Source organism: Neovison vison, chromosome 7, assembly GCF_020171115.1.
Source record: "Neovison vison isolate M4711 chromosome 7, ASM_NN_V1, whole genome shotgun sequence".
Taxonomy (NCBI): Eukaryota; Metazoa; Chordata; class Mammalia; order Carnivora; family Mustelidae; genus Neogale; species Neogale vison.
In genome coordinates, this window is record NC_058097.1 from 57,267,735 (window position 1) to 57,288,161 (window position 20,427).

The 20,427-nt window shown below is 45.9% G+C and overlaps 1 protein-coding gene across 2 annotated transcripts in view; it reads right to left on the minus strand.

Annotated features, from left to right (window-relative positions):
* Positions 1-20,404, minus strand: part of LOC122912098 (zinc finger protein 324A-like) — a 29,073-nt gene extending 8,669 nt beyond the window's left edge. For both annotated transcript variants that reach the window (XR_006385537.1, XM_044257451.1), the window contains exon 1: positions 20,079-20,404. Coding sequence is in view for 1 of the 2 variants with exons in the window: in XM_044257451.1 (XP_044113386.1) it covers positions 20,079-20,096 (18 nt within the window). In the remaining variant the exon portion in view is untranslated. The remainder of the gene's footprint in view (positions 1-20,078) is intronic.
* Between the last annotated feature and the right edge of the window lie 23 nt (positions 20,405-20,427).

The window sequence follows — 20,427 nt, forward strand, 5'->3', positions numbered from 1 at the left end:
GAAAAGGAGAGTGGAAGGACATTCCGGAGTGTCTACTGTTTGAAAAGACACAACAACAAGCCCAAATGGAATAATTTGCCCCCATCAAGATGGCAAACTAAGACAATTGAACCAATGTGCCAAAGTAAGAGAATATGAATAAGTTCCTTAATATATATGCAAGCTCCCTGTCCCCACACCCCAATACACTAAATAAAAGTTTTCTAGGGAGCCTGGGGAAGCTCTGTCTGTTAAACACCTTACTCTTAATCTCGGATCAAGTCATGATCTCAGTGTCCTGGGATCAAGCCCCACATTGGGCTACCTTTCCCACTCTTCCGCCCTCTCTCCCTCTCTCTCCCAAATAAATACATAAAATCCCCCCCCCCCCAAAAAAAAACGCAACATGGAAGAATAGGAGTCTGAGTTTAGGCCCAAGCTACGTCAGGCTGACCTGAGTTTGCAGCTCGGTTCCTCTGACTATAACCTGCATGATCTTGGGCCCTGGTATCCCATGATTTCGGTTTCTTCACATCTCAAGTACTGGACTGAGATTGCACAGCTTGTGGTTTTGGGGAGTATCAACATTCAGCCCCTGGCCCAGGCAGCTTTTGCATTAATGTTGGGCACCTCCATGACTTACAGAAAACACTGCACCTATCTTGGGCCACACCATTAACAGCGTTATAGCCCTACACACGTGAAAGCCAGAAAGTGCCTCTAGCCACCGGTGTCCTCTCCCACTCCATCCCAGTTCAGAGGGTTCCATTCTTTTTTTTTTTAATATTTTATTTATTTATTTGACAGATGGAGATCACAAGTAGGCAGAGAGGCAGGCAGAGAGAGAGAGAGAGAGAGAGAGAGAGAGAGGAAAGGAAGCAGGCTCCCCACTGAGCAGAGAGCCCAATGGGGGCTCGATCCCAGGACCCTGGGATCATGACCTGAGTTGAAGGCAGAGGCTTTAACCCACTGAGCCACCCAGGCACCCGAAGGGTTCCATTCTTGACTGCTGCAGGAACCAGAATGTCACCTGCTCCTGCCCTACCTTTCATCTCTCAGGGCAGCTGGCTGCTAGTGTGCACGGTGATGAGGAAGCTGGCACCTCGGGCAATACCTTGGGTGGCCAGCCTCGGCATGTAGGATAGGGAGAGGGAGTAGCCCAAGTGCCCAGAGCAAATCATCTGGCACCTGGGACCTCCTGGTTTAACCACATGGCAATGGAATGGTGACATTTACACAGAGCTGTCTAATAACAAAACCAAAGCAACGTAACGAGTTTGATGTCTCTTGTTCAAGGGAAAACCATCCGTGGATTCTGCGTGTCTAGCGTCTCACAGTACTGGAGCATTCTTTTAAAGGGATTGGGAGCCCCAATGAATGAATGAACTTTATCATGGCCTACCTTGTTTGAGCTACTGTTTTTAGCTTTTCGCATATGTTCACTCATTTACAGCTCATGACCCCTGTGAGGCGGGTGCTGTTGCTGCTGTGTTTGTACCTGTCCCAGGACAGCATAGGAGGAATAGTGTGGCTGGACACCAGCTTGCTCTGCAGTTCTTGTACTTCACTGGTGCCCTCTCCCACTTACTCTCCATGATGATAAAATCATCATAATAAAGCCACTGACCAGGTAGGGTGGATTTGAGGGTCTTTGGAAGGAGAGGAAATATCCTTAGATGGTGGCAGTGGAAGGAACTTAAGCACGTGACCAGTGTTTCTGGTGCCTAAGCCAGCCTCCCCATTGACACCGAATCACTATAGCCCTGCTGCTGAACCCCAGTCTGCAGGTGCCTGCTCTGAAGCAGGAACAAAGGGAGGCAACCTTGTCACGGTGACCGCCTAATGGGGTGCCAGGGCTTTAGGGACCAGGAGTGTTATGGAGAGTGAGATGGAAAACATAAGAAGCCTTGGTTATTTTCAGCAGCATACTGAAAGTACAGCAGAGCAAAGTGTTATTAAAGTACATTCCAAGGGAGAAGCAGGCCAGTCAAGGGAGACAATGGCCCCAGAAACTCCAGGGTGTGGGCTTTATAGCAATTTTTTAAAAAGATTTTATTTATTTATTTGACACAGAGAGAGAGAGAGAGAGGTCACAACTAGGCAGAGAAGCAGGCAGAGAAAGAAAGAGGAAGCAGGCTCCCTGCTGAGCAGAGAGCCCGATGTGGGGTTCCACACCAGGACCCTGAGATCACGACCTGAGCTGAAGGCAGAGGCTTAACCCACTGAGCCACCCAGGTGCCCCTACAACAATTTTTTTTTGTGGTGGATCCTAGGGTCATCTCATTTGAGTGACAGGCCTGGATTATATAATAACCAGCCAACTAAGCCTGTCCTTTCCTGCATTCAAAATGCCTACATGGGGGCGCCGAGGTAGCTCTTTTCTCTAAATAAATAAATGAATAAAATCTTAACAACAACCCCCTCAAGCCTACAAATGCATGCACCCTAGGAAACCTCAACAGGATTTCTGTTCTAAAGACACAGGTCACATAAGGACAAGCAGCTGCTTTTGCACAAGGGCAATCAGCACACCACACTTAACTCTTCCTCTTCTGGGTAGTAACCACAGACAAACTGCTAGATAGGTGGGAGGGGGCAGGCCCTGGGCAGGCCTGGGTTGCAGTGGAGCACCTGGTCAGGACACCCAAGGTCCATCATCCCATTGCTCATGCCTAACCTCTAGCAGGAGCTGTGGATTTCCTGGCTTGAGACCGTCAGGCAGTATTGGAGTTTTCCTTCTGGTCCCTGAGGAGGCTACATTTGGACTCAGAGTCAGGTATAACCCCCCGGCACGGTGCTAGGCCCTGCTGAGTACACCGAGGGACCTGAAGGCGTTTTCCTTGCCAGGCAGGAATTTATTTATTTATTTATAAAAAGATTTATTTGATAGACAGAGATCACAAGTAGGCAGAGAGGCAGGCAGAGAGAGAGAGGAGGAGCAGAGAGCCCAATGGGGGCTTGATCCCAGGACCCTGGGATCATGACCTGAGTTAAAGACAGAAGCTTTAACCCACTGAGTCACCCAGGCACTCCCTGGCAGGAATTTATAATCACATTACTTCATCTTACGACACAGGATAATTAGAAGAGTTTGCCTTCACTAAATATTGAATTCTGTAGTTCTACTTGGACTGGTGCAGCCGGCCCTTGAGCTGTGGCAGACCCTCACTGCCCTGTGACGGTCAACAGACACCTACCCTACAGCTCAGCTATTCTTTGAGGGATTTAGCCACAGAAATGAAAGCCCATGACCACAAAATCCTAGTAAGTGAGGGGCACCTCAGTAGAGCATGTGAATCTTGAACTTGGGGTCAGGAATTTAAGCCTACATTGGGTATAGAGATTGTTTAAATAAAGAATCTTTTTGGGTGCCTGGGTGGCTCAGTGGGTTAAGCCACTGCCTTCAGCTCAGGTCATGATCTCAGAGTCCTGGGATCGAGTCCCACATCGGGCTCTCTGCTCAGCAGGGAGCCTGCTTCCCTCTCTCTCTCTCTCTCTGCCTACTTGTGATCTCTGTCTGTCAAATAAATAAATAAAATCTTAAAAAAAAAAAGAATCTTTTTAAAATTTTCTTTTAAAAATCCTGGTACATAAATATTCAAAGCACCTTTATCCATAACAGCCAAAAGTTGGAGACAGCTCTGATGGATAACAACTGGTGAGTGGAATAAACACGTAGTACTACAGTAGTATCTCCTACAATGAGGTACAACTCAGTAAGGGATGACACAATGGTATGTTACAACACGGATCCATCTCCCAAAATTCTGGTGAGTGAAAGAACACACAAAACAGTCCATACAGTACAGATTATCCCCTTCATATGACGTGCTAGAAAAGACAACCTTAACCGATAGTGGCAGAAAGCAAGTCCTCAGTAGTGGCCTGACACATGGGTTGGAGGAGATGGAGTTGGAAGTTAACAAAAGTAAACTTTAGATGTGATGAGGACATTCAGTATTTTAAGTGTGGCCATTTCATATGTGTATGCATTTGTAAAACTCACCTATACATTTAAAAGAGTATTTTGGGGCATCAGGCTGGCTTAGACAGTAGAGCATCTGAATCTTGATCTCCAGGTTGTGAATTTGAGCCCCACGCTGGGTGTAGAGATTACTTTTAAGAATTAGGAGCATTTGGGGCACCTGGGTGGCTCAGTGGGTTAAAGTCTCTGCCTTCTCTCAGGTCATGGTCTCAGGGTCCTGGGATCGAGCCCCGCATCAGGCTCTCTGCTCGGCAGGGAGTCTGCTTCCTCCTCTCTCTCTCTGCCTGTCTGCCTGCTTGTGATCTCTGTCAAATAAATAAATAAAAATCTTAAAAAAAAAAAAAAAGAATTAGGAGCATTTGGGGCGCCTGGGTGGCTCCGTCCATTAAGCATCCAACTCTTGAGACCAGCTCTGGCCACGATCTCAAGGTGACCAACAAGCACTGATTTCTCCTTGTAGACACTTCTATTTGTTGGGCATCTGTGTAGTCTCTCTTCAGGGTGAGTCAGGTGGCTAAGGAGAGTGGCACTCTTCAGGAAGGCTGACCCCCAGCTGCTGCATTTGAAGGGCTTCTCTGCAGTGTGGGCATTGGGAACTGCCCAATATTGGGGCTGGGGAGGAAGGCCTTCCTGAACTTGGTGTTCCTTCACGGCTGCCTATCACGGTGGGTGGCTGGGTGTTAGGTCATGGCTGTCTAGGACATCCTTACATGTGCATAGCTTTCCTGTAGTATGTGCTCATCACAGGTGAGAGGTCTCTCTCCATATCGAAGTCAACTGTCTCAGATGAAGGTTTCAGTGGAACCAGAATTCTCTCCTCATGTGCAGTTTCTGCACAGGGTCTGTCCCATGCTTCTCCAGGGATAAAGTCTCTGAAGACTTAACCACCTGGGTTACAGGGGTGGACTGTCCGGCTAGAAGGACCAGCACTGGGAGTTCAGACCTGTGATGCGATTTTTCTAAAAACATCTTATTCCAACAGTGCCTCATCTTCTCTTCCACATGAATCACCTGAAAATCGGGAAATGCCCTTTCCATAGGCCGTGGTAGGTGGGTGAGGATGGATCCATCATTATATGGTGTCTAATAAGCTAAGAGCTGATTCCCTGTGTTCATAAGAAACTAAGGGGGCTGGGATCAGGGGCAAAGAGCAGATCCAGTGCGAAGTATCTCAACAGAGTCAAAGATTCAATGTAGATGGCAGGATCTGCTGCTCGGCCTCCATGAACACAGCTCAGTAGGAATGCTGGGACAGGCAGACACTGCGCAGAAAATGCCCAGACACGATGTAACATCCGCCACCTCTTAGGATCGGGCTTCTGAAGATTCTTTACCAGTGCATGAACACACCTTAACAGCTAAACAGAAGCTGGTGCCAGAGGAGCCGGGATAGGGAGAGCAGTTATAAGATGAAACTGGAGGTCGGAGAGGTAGGAACCAGACATCAGAAGGACGAGGCAGGAGGACAGAATGTTCAGAAAGGTGTAAAAAGTTGGACTGAGGTTGGCACGATGACTTTGGCAACAGGACAGTGATGTGGTTCAGGACCACGGCCAGGTATAATTCAACCTAGACCAGGCCTCAGCCCAGTCCCAGATTTCACTCAGCAAGGCCCACCTCTCTTGGAACATTCTTGTAATAGCTAGAATTGCAACTTCCCGGCTAGATAACTAGCACTCTTTGCCATGCTCTGGCAAAATCACTTTGTGGGATGGAGTGGCCACAAGTCCTGTGGAGGACAGGGTAGGTAAGGGGCCTGCCCTGACTGTGTGACCTTTCTGCAGAAGTTAAGAAGCTTGCTTCCTCTTTAACATTAGTGAGGAAGAAGGAGGAAGGATGTCACAAAATGAAACTTTGAGAGGGGTTTTTCAGGAATAGCCAGGGGGTGCCCCTGGCCTTTTGTTCAATCTGTCCCTTGTAAGCAATGACAACAGGACCCCCAGGGACTGGCATTGGCAGTTTTAAGGAAGTATCTGCTGGAGAAAGAAAGCAGAATCCATGGCACAGAGAGACCCTGTTATGGAGGCAAACCCAAAAAGGTTGCTGGAAAGAGGGAGAGAACCTTGACCCTTCTCCCCAGGCCCCAAGCCTAGGGCAGCAAAGGTGGAGTGGCTCAGGAAGAGCCCAAGGGAGTACCCATTGCCCAACCTGAATGCCAACAACTCTGAAAAGGAACACATAAAAAAGAGACGCAGGAGATCCCTCAGGAAGGCGGTGAACATGAAGTCATCCAACATCACGACCTGGCACAGAATCCTCTGAGCCAGTGAAGAGAGTCTCCACTCCTCCCAAGAGAGGTCCATGGCCACATCCTTGAAGGTCACCAGGCCCTGCAGTGAGGAAGACGGCTGACGATCCTACAGCGCACATGAGTGGGTATCTTCGAGCCCCAGGCCTAGAACCCAGGGCACCTCGCTCTCTCTCCTCTAACACCTCCCCGACACACTAACTCCTCCAGCTTACCCTCTTCTTCAGGCCTCTATGTCACAGGGGATGCTAGTCTACCAACATCAGGGCCTTCTCCTTCTCCCAAGACCCACTGGCCACCGCATTGCAGCCACTGTGTCATAAAGTAGGAGGGGAAGTGGATATCATCCAGTCTGTGTATGCCCTACTTCCAAGTGGTTCCTCCCCACAATGTGGACACTCCCCACAATGTGACCAGGTTCAAACTTTCCCCTAGGGCCCCAGCACCAAGCCCTTGTACCCCGTCCTGCCTGACTCATGACAGATTCATCCATTTGCGACAACTCCTTTCCCACACCTCTAGGTCCTCTTCTTTCTGCTGTCCTTGGATGAGCCCTCTCAACTCTCCCCAGGCTGCTCCGCACATGGCAGCCAGTGAGCCTGGAAATGATAACCAGGATCCAATTCCCAGCTGGTCTTGCAACAAAACCTCCAATGTCACTCAGGGCTAGGGAATGCCCCTGGTCCTTTGTTCAAGCCTTCCCCACCTGTCACTGTCCTCTGCTCCATCTCCCAGCTACAAACACATGGATTCCCAAATACCTCTGGCTCTCTTACACCTCTGCTTTTGCTTTTCTTAACCTCTAACCAGGCTTGTCCTACCTGTTCCACCGCAGGACAATCCTTCCAGTCCCAGTAGCTCCACTATCATGGTGGATAGTACATCCTGACCCCACACTTGCAGGAGACTGAACCATCATCTATACCAGCATGCCTACAAGGACTGCAGTCCCAGTGTGGAGCCTTGTAGTGTGCAGAACCTCCCGGGACCCCTCCCTGTAACATGCTCTCACCATCTGTCCTCCTTGGGACCACCATCTCCTAAGTCTGATCCAGGGCCACTTCACCAGTCTAGGGCATCATTACAAGCCTGGACTATTGCTGAATGAGGCTGGTGCTTAACTAGTGCCTCTAAGTCCAGTGGCTGAATCTCATTCCTATGGTTCTCTAGACCCAAACTTCCTCTCATGTGACTCCTGGGCATTGGCTGTCTCCCAGCCTCTTCCAGTTGAGCCTCCACATCTGACCCCTTCTTTCCCACTGTTGCTTTCAGATCCTTCAATTCAGCTTCTCCATCCTGGTCAGCATCATCATGCCCCCTAACTTCCCAAGATGTTCACACCTTAATCCCTGAACCTGTGAGTATGTTACTTTATGTGGAAAGAGATATGTCACAGGGAAAAAAAAAAAAAAAAAAAAAGACGTCACAGGTATGATTAGGTTAAAGATCTTGGAATGGAGAGATTATCCTGGACTATTCAAGTGGGCCCTAAATGGAATCACAAGCATTATCCTGGACTATTCAAGTGGGCCCTAAATGGAATCACAAGGGAGAAACAAGGTCAAAGGAAATCAAACACCTTTTCATGACAAAAACTCTCAAGAAAACTAGCAATATAAGGAAATTTCTTCAACATGATAAAGGGCATTTGTGAAAAATCTCCAGCTAACATACTTAAAGGTGGAAGACAGAAAGCTTGCACACTGAAATCAGGAATAAAACAACAATGCTCACTTGCATCACTGCCACTTGATGCTGCCAATTATCTTGCCAGAGAAATTAAGTAAGAAACAGAATAAAGGCATCCTGATTGGAAAGGAGGAAGCAAAAGTATCTCTATACATAGATGATATGAAAATTCCAAAGAATCCATAGGAAAGCTACTGGAGCTAATAAACAAATTTAGCAAAGTTGCAGGGTACAGGATTAACACCTGGTTAAGCGGCTGCCTTCGGCTCGGGTCATGATCCCGGTGTCCTGGGATCGAGTCCCACATCGGGCTCCTTGCTCGGCAAGGAGCCTGCTTCTCCCTCTGCCTCTGCCTGCCTCTCTGTCTGCCTGTGCTCGCTCTCTCTCCCTCTCTCTCTGACAAATAAATAAATAAAATCTTAAAAAAAAAAAATCCAAGTGTTCCTATATACCAGCAATATACAATCTAAAAAGGAAATTAAGGAAGCTATATTTACAATAGGATCTAAAAGGATACAGTAACTATAATAATACACTGAGGCATGGGTTAAAGCCTCTGCCTTCAGCTCAGGTCATAATCTCAGGGTCCTGGGATCGAGCCCCGCATTGGACTCTCTGCTCGCAGGGAGCCTGCTTCCCTTCCTCTCTCTCTGCCTGCCTCTCTGCCTACTTGTGATCTCTGTCTGTCAAATGAATAAAAAAAAGTTTAAAATCTTTAAAAAAAATACACTGAGGTGAAACACTGTGCACTGAAATCTAGAAAACATCATTGAAGGAAATTAAAAATATCTAAATAAGTGGAAAGTCATCCCATATTAGTGGACAGGAAGACTTAACGTTGTTAAAATGTCAATGCTACCCAAAACTACAGATTCAATGCAATTCCCTTCAAAATTCCAATATCCCTCTTATGCAGAATTGAAAAAGCTGATCTTCAAATTCATATGAAACTACAAAGTACCCCAAACAGCTGAAACAAACCTGAAAAAGAACAAAGTTGGAGTGCTCACACTTTCTGATTTTAAAACTTACAACAAAGCTGTAATAATCAAAACGGTTTGATAGTGGCATATACACTAGTGGACAGACATATGCACCAATGGAAGAGACTTGAAAGTCCAGAAATAGGCCTATATAACTATGGTTAATTGATATTTTACAAGGGTGTCAATTCCATTCGATTGGTATTGAATCTTCAAAAGATGGTGCTGAGACAACTGGGTATCCTCATACAAAAGAATGAAGGTATACCCTAAACTCATACCATATACAAAAAATTAACTCAAAATGAATCAACAGCATAAATAAAAGAGCTAAAAACCATAAAATTCTTAGAAGACAACATAAGGATGGATCTCAATGACCTTTGATAATGACTTTGAATTTTTTTTTTAAGATTTTATTTATTTATTTGACAGCCAGAGATCACAAGGGGGGGAGAGGGCAGGCAGAGAGAGAGGAGGAAGCAGGTTCCCTGCTGAGCAGAGAGCCCGATGTGGGGCTCGATCCCAGGACCTTGGGATCATGACCTGAGCCGAAGGCAGAGGCTTTAACCCACTGAGCCACCCAGGCGCCCCAATGATCTTGAATTTGTGACACCAACAGCTTAAGTAACAAAATAAAAAATAAACTGGGGGCACCTGGGTGACTCAGTTGGTTAAGTGTCTGACTCTTGAATCTGGCATAGGTCATGATCTCAGGGTTGTGAGATCAACTCCTGAGTCAAGCTCTGTACTGAGTGTGAAGTCAGATTAAGACTCTCTCTCTCCGCCTGGGTGGCTCCATTGGTTAGGCAACTACCTTCGGCTCAGGTCATGATCATGGAGTCCTGGGATCGAGTCCCACATTAGGCTCCCGACTTGGCAGGGAGTCTACTTCTCCTTCTGACCTCTTCCTTCTCATGCTCTCTTTCTTTCTCATTCCTCTCATTCTCTCTCTCTCTCTCTTGCAAATAAATAAATAAAATCTTCAAAAAAAATTTTAAAAAAAAGACTCTCTCTCTTTCTCCCTCTGTCCTTCCCCCTTCCTCTCTCTCTCTTTTTTTTTAAGACTTTATTTATTCATTTGAGAAAGAGAGAGAGCGAGATCACAAGTAGGCAGAGGCAGGCAGAGAGAGGAGGAAGCAGGCTCACCGCCGAGCAGAGAGCCCGATGTGGGGCTCGATCCCAGGACCCCGAGATCGTGACTCGAGCCGAAGACAGAGGCTCAACTGACTGAGCCACCCAGGTGCCCCCACTTCCTCTCTTAAAAAAATTAAAATAAATTTTAAAAAAGATAAACTGGACTTCATCAAAATTTAAAATGTTTGTACATCAAAAGGTATTCATTACAAGCATAGTAAAAAACCTACCCAAGAATGGGAGAAAATACTTGCAAATCACTTATTTGATAAAGTTTAATATCCAGAATACATAAAGAATTTAATACAAAAGAACCCAATTAAAAAATGGACAAAAGACTTGAACAGATATTTCTCTAAACAAGATATTCACATGGCCAATAAGCACATGAAAAGATGCTCATTAGTCTTTAGAGGAATGCAAATCAAAAGACACCATTTCAAACCTACTAGGATTGCTATCATGAAAAAAAAAAAAAGAAAAAGAATGGTTCAGATGTGGAAAAATGGACCCTCATATGTTGCTGGATAGACTGTAAAGCAGTGTAGCCATTATGGAGAAGAGTTCAGCAGTTTCTCAATAAGTTAAAGATGGAATTACTGTTATCACCCAGCAGTTTCACTCCTAGGTATATACCCAAAGATTTGAAAACAGGGACTCAAACAGATACTTTTATGCCAGTGTTCATTGCTCATTAATCATAATGGCTAAAAAGGTAGAAACAACCCAAGAGTCCCTGAGCAGATGAAAGGACAAAATGTGTCTTGTCATACAATGAGATATTGTTCACCTATCAAAAAGAATGATGTACTGGTAAGTGTTACAACATGGATAAACCTTGAAAACATTATGCTAAGTGAAATTATCCAGACACAAAAGGACAAGAGTAGTTAAATGAAATCACTAGAATAGGCAAATTCGTAGGGGTAGAAAGTAGATTAGAAGTTAACAGGGTGGGGGCACCTGGGTGACTCAGTGGGTTAAGCTGCGGCCTTCGGCTCGGGTCATGGTCTCAGTGTCCTGGGATCGGCCCCCGCATCGGGCTCTTTGCTCAGTGGGGAGCCTGCTTCTCTCTCTGCCTCTGCCTGTCTCTCTGCCTGCTTGTGCTCTCTGTCAAGTAAATAAATAAATACAATCTTAAAAAAAAAAAAAGAAGTTAACAGGGTGCATGGAGTACTGGGTGTAGTGCATAAACAATGAATTCTGGGGGGCGCCTGGGTGGCTCAGTGGGTTAAGCCGCTGCCTTCGGCTCAGGTCATGATCTCAGGGTCCTGGGATCAAGTGCCGCATCGGGCTCTCTGCTCAGCAGGGAGCCTGCTTCCCTCTCTCTCTCTCTGCTTGCCTCTCCATCTACTTGTGATTTCTCTCTGTCAAATAAATAAATAAAATCTTAAAAAAAAAAACAATGAATTTTGGAACACTGAAAAGAAATTTAAAGATAAATAAATAATTTTTAAAAGATTAAAAAAAATTAAAAATAAAGAAGAAGTTGACAGGGGCCAGGGTAAGGAGGAACAGGGAGTTATTGTTTAATGGGCAAAGTTGCTGCTTGGGTGATGGAAAACTTTTAGAAATAGGTAGTGGTGATGGGTTTACAATATTATGAATACAATTAATGTCATGGGACTGTACACTTAAAAATGGTTTAAATGAAAACTACTGTGTTTTAAATACACTACTTCGTATTTAACCACAATTTTTAGTGTAGTAGTAATTATAATCTGAAATTACTCCCCCCCCAAAAAAAAACTGTTTTAGATTCCTCTGCTATCTGAAAATTAAGTGTCAGTGAAAAAACACATTTTTGTGAAAAAAGAAAGTCAAAAGAGGAGGTAGGAGATGCAGCAACAGAAGCAAGAAGTTGGAGTGACGGGAGGAAAGGAAGTCAAGCGCCAAGGAATGAAGGCTCCCTCAACAAGCTGGAAAAGGTAATGAACAGATTTTCTCCTAGAGCCTCAGAAGAAACTAGCTATGATAACACCTTGATTTTTGCCCATCTAAATTAATTTCATCTGGCCTCCAGAATTGGAAGAGAAAAAAAGAAAGAAAGAAAGAATGAATGAATTGGAAGAGTAAACTTGTGTCGTTTTAAGCCAGTCGGTTGGTTTATGGTAATTTATTACAGCATCAATATGAAACTAGCACAATCCCTGCATAGTTCACATATCCTAAAATGCAGGATTTTAGAGGTGGGCAGGTACTTGTCCCCTCTGGCGATTTGGAGCCCTAGTGTTACCAGCTTTCCACCCTCTTTGGCACTCCTGTCACTAGCACTGAGGCCTGAGGGAATCCCATTTGCAGACAGGTTAGTGGACATCTTTGGGGTCAGTAGATTCTGCCTACCACAGTACAAGAATATACTTTTTAAAAATTTTTCAACACTAGTTCCTGCTTCCCTCTCTCTCTCTCTGCTTGCCTCTCCATCTACTTGTGATTTCTCTCTGTCAAATAAATAAATAAAATCTTAAAAAAAAAAACAAACACAAAAGACCACAGCTGAGGAGCACCTGGGTGGCTCAGTGGGTTAAGCCGCTGCCTTTGGCTCAGGTCGCGATCTCAGGGTCCTGGGATCGAGTCCTGCATCGGGCTCTCTGCTCAGCAGGGGGCCTGCTTCCCTTCCTCTCTCTCTGCCTGCCTCTCTGCCTACTTGTGATCTCTCTGTCAAATGAATAAATAAAATCTTTAAAAAAAAAAAAAAAAGGGGCGCCTGGGTGGCTCAGTGGGTTAAGCCGCTGCCTTCGGCTCGGGTCATGATCTCAGGGTCCTGGGATCGAGTCCCGCATCGGGCTCTCTGCTCAGCAGGGAGCCTGCTTCCTCCTCTCTCTCTCTCTGCCTGCTTCTCTACCTACTTGTGATCTCTCTCTGTCAAATAAGTAAATAAAATCTTAAAAAAAAAAAAACAAAACACCACAGCTGACATCTTCAGTAGAAACTAACAAGCTGATCCTAAATTCACAAAAGAATTAAAAGAGCCAAAATGATTTTGACCAGGAACAAAGCCGGATTTACTTTACCTAATTTAAAAAATTTCTGTAAAGCTATAGTAATCTAAACAGTGTGGCACTGGCATAAAGACAGACACACAGATCTGTAGAACAGACTTAAGAGTACCAAAATAACTTTACTCAAGTGATTTTCTTTTTTTTTTTTTTAAAGATTTTATTTATTTATTTGGCACACAGAGAGAGATCACAAGTAGGCAGAACAGCAGGCAGAGAGAGAGGGGGAAGCAGGCTTCCCGCTGAGCAGAGAGCCTGATGTGGGGCTCGATCCTAGGACCCTGAGATCATGACCTGAGCCGAAGGCAGAGGCTTAACCCACTGAGCGACCCAGGCACCCCTTGTTTTAATTTTCTTAATAACATCTTTTGAAGAGGGATATTTTATTTTTTCTTTAATGTAAGCTCTGAGGCCAACATGGGGCTTGAACTCAGAACCCTGAGATCCAAGAGTCACTTGCTGTACCAACTGAGTCAGTCAGGTGTCCCTTGAAGAGCAGTATTTTACATTTTGATGAAGTCTCTATGTAGAGGCTGCTTTTAGGCAAACAGGCCTAAGCGATGGGATGTAGTGACGCCCTGGCTGAACACAGACAGGATCACTGGGTGACCCACCTCACAATATCCATAGACCCGGGAGGCCTGGGTCGCTTAGTCGGGTGAGCATCCCACTCTCGATTGCAGCTCAGATCATGATCTCAGGGTCATGGTATTGAGCCCGACGTGGAGGCTTTGCACTCAGGGGGATTCTGCTCAGGATTCTTTTCCCTCACCCTTCGCCCCTCCCCCCCGGGGGCTCACGTGTGCATGTGTGTTTTCTCTCAGATAAATAAATCAATCTTGAAAAAAAGAGAAAAGTATATATGTAGGGTCTAAGACCAATAGATTACTTTCAAGTGGGCAGTTACCAAAAAGGAGAATTCCACATGTCACCAGCCTCCTCATCTCCCCACACTGAAAATAGCCCCTGCCCACTGCGTCATTGTGGAGAGCCGCTCCTCTGCTGACCAGTCCACCGTTTAAACTTCCGTCACAAGGCACAGACCAAGAGGAAATAAATACGGAGTCTTAACACAGAATATATAAAGAATTTGTGCAACTCAATGATAAGAAGACAACCCAAGTAAAAATGAACAGAAGATCTGAATGGACATTTTATCAAAGAAGATAAACAGATAGTTAAAAAGCACGTGAAAAGATGCCTGACATCATTATTCATTAGGAAAACTTAAGTTAAAAACCCCTTGATATTATTGTTTGATGGGTACAGAGTTTTAGTTTTGGAACACGAAAAAGCTAGAGAGAGGTATTGGGGGATAGCTATACAACTGTGTGAATTTAGTTAATGACATTGAACTATACACTTAAAAATAGAAGTTTTATGTGTATTTTACCACAATTTTAAAAAATCCATTGAGATACCATTTCACCCTCACCAGGATGCAACACTAAGTGTTGGCAGGAAGGCAGAGAAAACAAACAGTCCTACAGTGCTGGTGGGAATATAAAACAGTAGAGACACTTTGGAAAACAGTTTGGCAGTGAAGAGATAAACATGAACTTAACACAGGACTTAGAAGTTCCACTCCTAGGAACTGTCAGGCAGGAAGACCTTACTCCGCCCTATGGTCCTTCTAACTGGACTTAGAATCAAACTGACATGATACAGATTATCAAGAGAAGATCAAATTTAATGGGCATACATACAGGGAATCAACAGACAAGAAATTCCGAAGACAGTGAGGCAACATGAAGCTTACGTGAGCTGAGGGCAGAGGTCTAAGGATACGAAGCGGAGAAAGCCCTTCAGCAAGAAGTTGAAAGGAGAGATTTGGAAACACAAGGTTGCTCTATTACGCAGATAAATTCCTTAAATAAAGGGGAGTCTCTGTTCATAACTCTCTTCCTATTACAGGTTCTCCTTCCCCATGTAAATTAGGCAGTTGTGGGAAAGGCAGAGAGCTTTTCCTGCATCTGCTGGTTTTGTTTTTTGTTTTTTAAGATTTTATTTATTATTTGAGAGAAAGTAGGAACAGGGAGGAGAGAGAGAAAGAGGCTCCCCGCTGAGCAGGGAGCCTGATACAGGGCTTGATCCCAGGGTCGGGTGCCATGACCTTAGCGGAAAGCAGACGCTCAACCCAACTGGGCCACTCAGAGTTCTGATTATTCCTTTTTTTCTTTTAATTAGGCTCTATACCCAGTGCAGAGGCCAACTGCATCACAATCAGAGATCAAGACCTGAGCTGAGATCAAGAGTCACACACTGAGCCATCCAGGTGCCCCTTGATTACCTTTAAGTCAAAATAATCTTTATGCCTAAGTGGCCCATCTTGGGGAAGCCTGTCCTTGACTCCTAAGAATCCACCCAAGCAAAATGAAAACACATGTCTCCACAAAGATTTGTAAGCAAAATGTGCCTACTAGCATCATTTATAATAGCCAAGAACTTGAAACAATTCAAAATCTGTCAGTTCATGATGGATAAATAAACCGTGGTGTATCCATACAAAGGAATATTATTCAGCAATAAAATGGAAGAAAATTCTGATATTTATGAATAACATGCATTACCTCAGGAACATTATGCTCAGTGACAGAAACGAGACATGAAGAACTACATATTACATGATTCCACTGATATGAAATATCCAGAAAAGGCAAAAGTATAGAAACATACATAGATTAGTGGTTGCTAGGGGCTGGGGATGGGAGTGGATTTTAGCTATAAAAGTGTCCAAAGGAACCTTCTGAGGCAATGGGAATGGGTAAGATAATAATGTCTGTACAACTCTACATTTACGAAAAGTCATTAATAGTACACTTACAACGGGTTTGTTTTACACTATGTAAACTAACCCTTGATAAAGCCACTTAGCAATCAGGACTATTCATTCTCACAGTCCTGGAGTTCCTGACCGCATGGTGATAACCAGAGTATCCAGCCCACTAGAAGATGACAGGAAAGCATGAAACACTGGTTAGGCATACAGCTCTGGGAGCTACACAGATCCTTAAGACACCCTGCAAACCTTCATCTTGCAAGGACCCAGACATGAAAATGGTGTGCCAGGCTCCCCCATGTCCTATCTGTGGCAATCAGTGTTCTTTACCCATTAACAGTACTCATTTCCTTCTCACACAAACACAAGTGGGTGATATATTGCTAGGATGTGGCCTTCAGGGGGCCTCCTTTCAACACTGCTGAGATGGGAAGGACAGTCCCTGAAACACAGACCATCAGACCAACCACTGCCTTTTCTAGGCGAACTCCAGGTACAAAGCTTCAGAACGCACAGGCTTCATTCTTTGCCAGGGAACATGGGGTACAAAGGCCAACTGGTCACATCTGGACCGAGATGAGCCATGCCTTGCTGCTGTGCCCTCTGTGAGGGGCCCTCACGACCAACCTATGAACACCTCTGTCATGTTCTCTATGCACTCCTGCTAAACAGGAGTCTAACATCAGAGGTGAATTAACGAGTGATAAATGCATTATCAAATGGCCCAGAGCAGTGTGAGGTCCTGTACCAGAGCTGGTGACAGCAATGCATAAGAACTGTTAGCAGGACCTGAAGCAGCTCGATGACGGCATCAGGGATGTCAAAGGCAGACTTCACAAGGTCCATAAACAATGGGAAATTTACCCAGAAGCCCTCCAAAAGCTATCCCATCAGGCCCTTTGCTTAGAGCAGGAGTCCATGCCAAATTCAGTCACGGGTGAGTACCGTGATACCACTTCAGTGGATGCCGGGCCACCGCCATCTCTCCAGGGGAAGGCAAGCAGGGAACAGGGACTGCTTCTGCTGAGCAACAGGAGGGGACCATCAAACACAGAAGGGCTTTTCCCACAGCACCCAGCAGTGCAACAAGTGGTCTCAAAGTCCAGTGTGGCCCCTACAGGCTTCCCCACACACAGGGAAGTCACAGAGTGTCTCTTCAGGTAACGTTCTTCTATACAAGGTCCAACTTGTGGCTGAAGGTTCTACGTAGGGTCTTTCTAAGGTATTAATTCTTTTGTATTGAACAAAGTTTGTAAAATAGGTTGATTATTTAAAATAAAATGTTTTAAAAAAAAGAAAAGGGCAGTGGAAGACTACATTCACTGCTTTCAAATGGCTTTTTTCTACTGAAGTTGTTGGTGTTGACAGGGCAGGAGCCATGGCCAACAGCTCTCCCGTGCTGGTTGTACACAGAGGAGCTTTCTCCAGTTAATATTTCTATGCAGAACACGGCAGGAGCTGCAGCTTTTTGCTCTCCTATTCCCTATACTCACTCTCAATGCAGTAATTTGCTGCAAAACTGGATTCAATCTTGTGAGAGGCGGCTTTCCAACATCAGCTGTACTCATTACGCCTTTCTCCAATAAGGATCATGGGAAACAGGTTCAATATTTTCTTGAAAGTGACTGCATTTGTACAACTGTTCTCTGACATGAATCTCTTGGTGCTAACAAGAATGGAGCTCTGGACGTAGATACCCACATTCTCTGCACATGGGTCCTTTAGTGCAAGGGGGAAATGGAAAATTTCGCTCAAGCCTGGGCCATACTCACGTCTTTATAAAGGCTTTCTCAAGGAGAACATTCTGGTGGTCAAAAGGAGTAGAGCTCTGGCTGGAGGTTTTCTCATATTATCACACTCACAACATTTGAAGATATGAATGTACTCCTGCTTTCTCAGGATGGAGGCAAAGGTGATAACCTTCCCACCTTCCCGACATACTTGGCATTTTTTTTCCCCTTCTGAAACATTTTTGGTGACTGATACGTTTACTGGGTGTCTCTTCAGTGTTAATTCTCTGTGGGTCAACAAAATGTTGAGCTGGAAGGGCCTGGCGATAGGCAGGGGCTATGCAGTAAGGGTGGTCCAGCCACGGCCACTGTATCTACCTTCCTTTGAGGGAACAAGCAGTCTCATGCAGGAACAAATTTTCAAGAACTACTTAAAGATGTATCAGCTCAGGACATGTTAAGGGGAGGCCACTTTTCTCCAGAAGGAGAAAAGCTGTAAGGCAAAGGACACAGAGGGATCAGCCAGGGGACAAGAGTCAAGGGAAAGTAGAATGGAGTGTCAGAAAGGGGTCAGAATGATAGAAAAGAGGCATGGCTACTCACTTTGGGACCAGGGGAACAGAGGGCATAGGTCAAGTACCAGATGAGAGATGAGCCCACTGCTACAGTCCCTCCCACAACAGTTTCGTGCTGACCTGGACTGGTCCTCCATGGGCCTCTCTGATCAAGAAATGATTCAAGCTGGGACGCCTGGGTGGCTCAGTTGGTTAAGCAGCTGCCTTCGGCTCAGGTCATGATCTCAGCGTCCTGGGATCGAGTCCCACATCGGGCTCCTTGCTCAGCAGGGAGCCTGCTTCTCCCTCTGCCTCTGCCTGCCATTCTGTCTGCCTGTGCTCGCTCCCTCCCTCTCTCTCGCTCTGATAAATAAATAAAATCTTTAAAAAAAAAAAAAAAAAGAAATGATTCAAGCTGCCCTGTCCAGGTCTCCTTGCCAAGTTCAACTTGGGTGACCACATTTAGGGTAGTGCAGACAGTCATTCTTAGGTGGGATCAAGTGATCCCACTATGAGAGGTCAGCCCCATGTCAGGGGATTTACCCATAACAGAGCAAGAGGGGTGAGGATCGCTATGCATCTGGAGAACGGAACCTCATGAAACAAAGAACCAGAAAATATCTCAGCAGAAAAGCTCATTGTCCCCATAATCAATGACCATGTCAATGCTCACGTGTCATCACAGGGACTGACAAGGGACAGCTGGCAGAAAACTTGCTGGAGGTTTTTTTTTTCCCTGACAGAGGGGACAGAAAAGCAACAGGCCCTGATGGGGTCTCTTGGCCAGATAATAACCAAGCTTGATGTGATCTCCTATGTGGGTTGTGATATTTTTGACCCTTAACCATGATAAAAAGGTCCCAAGACAAAGAGTTCAGGTTGCTTATGCAGCAGTCTGGGAGAAGAGGTATCAAACACGGGCCAGCATCAGGACCAGCAGCACAACCCACGGGGAACGCACTGGCCTAACCTGGCGAGGACAGGACCATGCCATGGTAGTAGCCCCACTGTGCCTTATGAAGGAGCCCCACTTTTTCTAAAAGAGATATGTAGCCTTCTCCTTAAAGGTCAACAGACTCTGCAATACCAGGCCAGGGAGCAGATGGCTGTGAGCCCTGGGCATGGGACCTGGGGCTCCAGTCTGTCCTGCCAGCCACCTCCCCTTACGTCTCTCAAACCTTGTTCCCTGACATGCCTGCTCACCCTCTGAGGGTTGGCCGTCCTCCTGGATGCGCACTCTCCCCAGATCCACTGGTCTTTGGACAGCGCTTCTCTTTTTTGGCACCCATGTCCTCCACCTAGCCACTGGTCCTTCGTCTGGACACCCACATTCACCTCAGAGCCATTCATCTGTAACCACAACTCAAGACTCTCCTTCCAAAATGCCATTCTCAGGCCCTTCCTTGGACCACAGCCTGGAATGGGAGTCCAAACCAGAACTCCCTGTGTGTTCACAGTATATATGTCACCCCCACCCAGAGGTCTCCAGACAATTCGGACTCTACGTCTACAAAATCTAACTGCTAACCTTCCCCAAAACATCCTCCTCCTTTGGGACCATCTCAACGAGCAGTAGTACCTCATTCCTTCTAAACCCTTGGGATGGTCCTTTATCTGCCACTTACATTCACTCCTCACATCCACCACGAAAACCCATCAACTCCGTCTTGTAAAATCTAACCGAAATATGATCGCTTCTTTCCCCTCTCCTACTTCTGCCCCGGACAGGCCACCACCGTAACGGTCCCGACGAATCCTGCGGCAGCATCCTCATTAATCTTCCTGTTTTCAGACTGGCCACAACCCGTCTCCCACCAGCGCGCTCACTTAGTATGTCTACTGCGTATTCATTGGGATACTCTCAAAATTCTACATCAGATCATGGACATCCCTCTTCTACTAAAAAATTTCCATGACTCCTAGCACTCCTCTCACGCTCTTGGCTCCTTGCAGTGGAAGACGGAGCTTTCCTGAATGTCCTCGGGTCGATCTTACCTCTGAGTCGTTGCACATGCAGATCCCTCTGCCTGCGTCCTCTGTATCTCACGACGCTAGGTTCTGGGCTGAAGGCCCGGCCCCTGCGAACGCTCCATCGTCCTGAACGTCGAGGCCCGGAGTTCAGTCGGGGACTAGGACACTGGGACTGAGTCCAGCCGGGTGGAGGCCAGGACACGATTCTTCAGCCGTGACTGCTCGATACGCTCACTCATCACACCCGCAGGACCGGGGAGCCTCTTGGACACAGGACACAACCTGGCAGCAAGGTCCCTCAGCCACACCAGACAAAACGGCAAGCGACCAAAGAAATGGCCGGATCCCGGAAGTGGCGACCGGAAGACCTCTG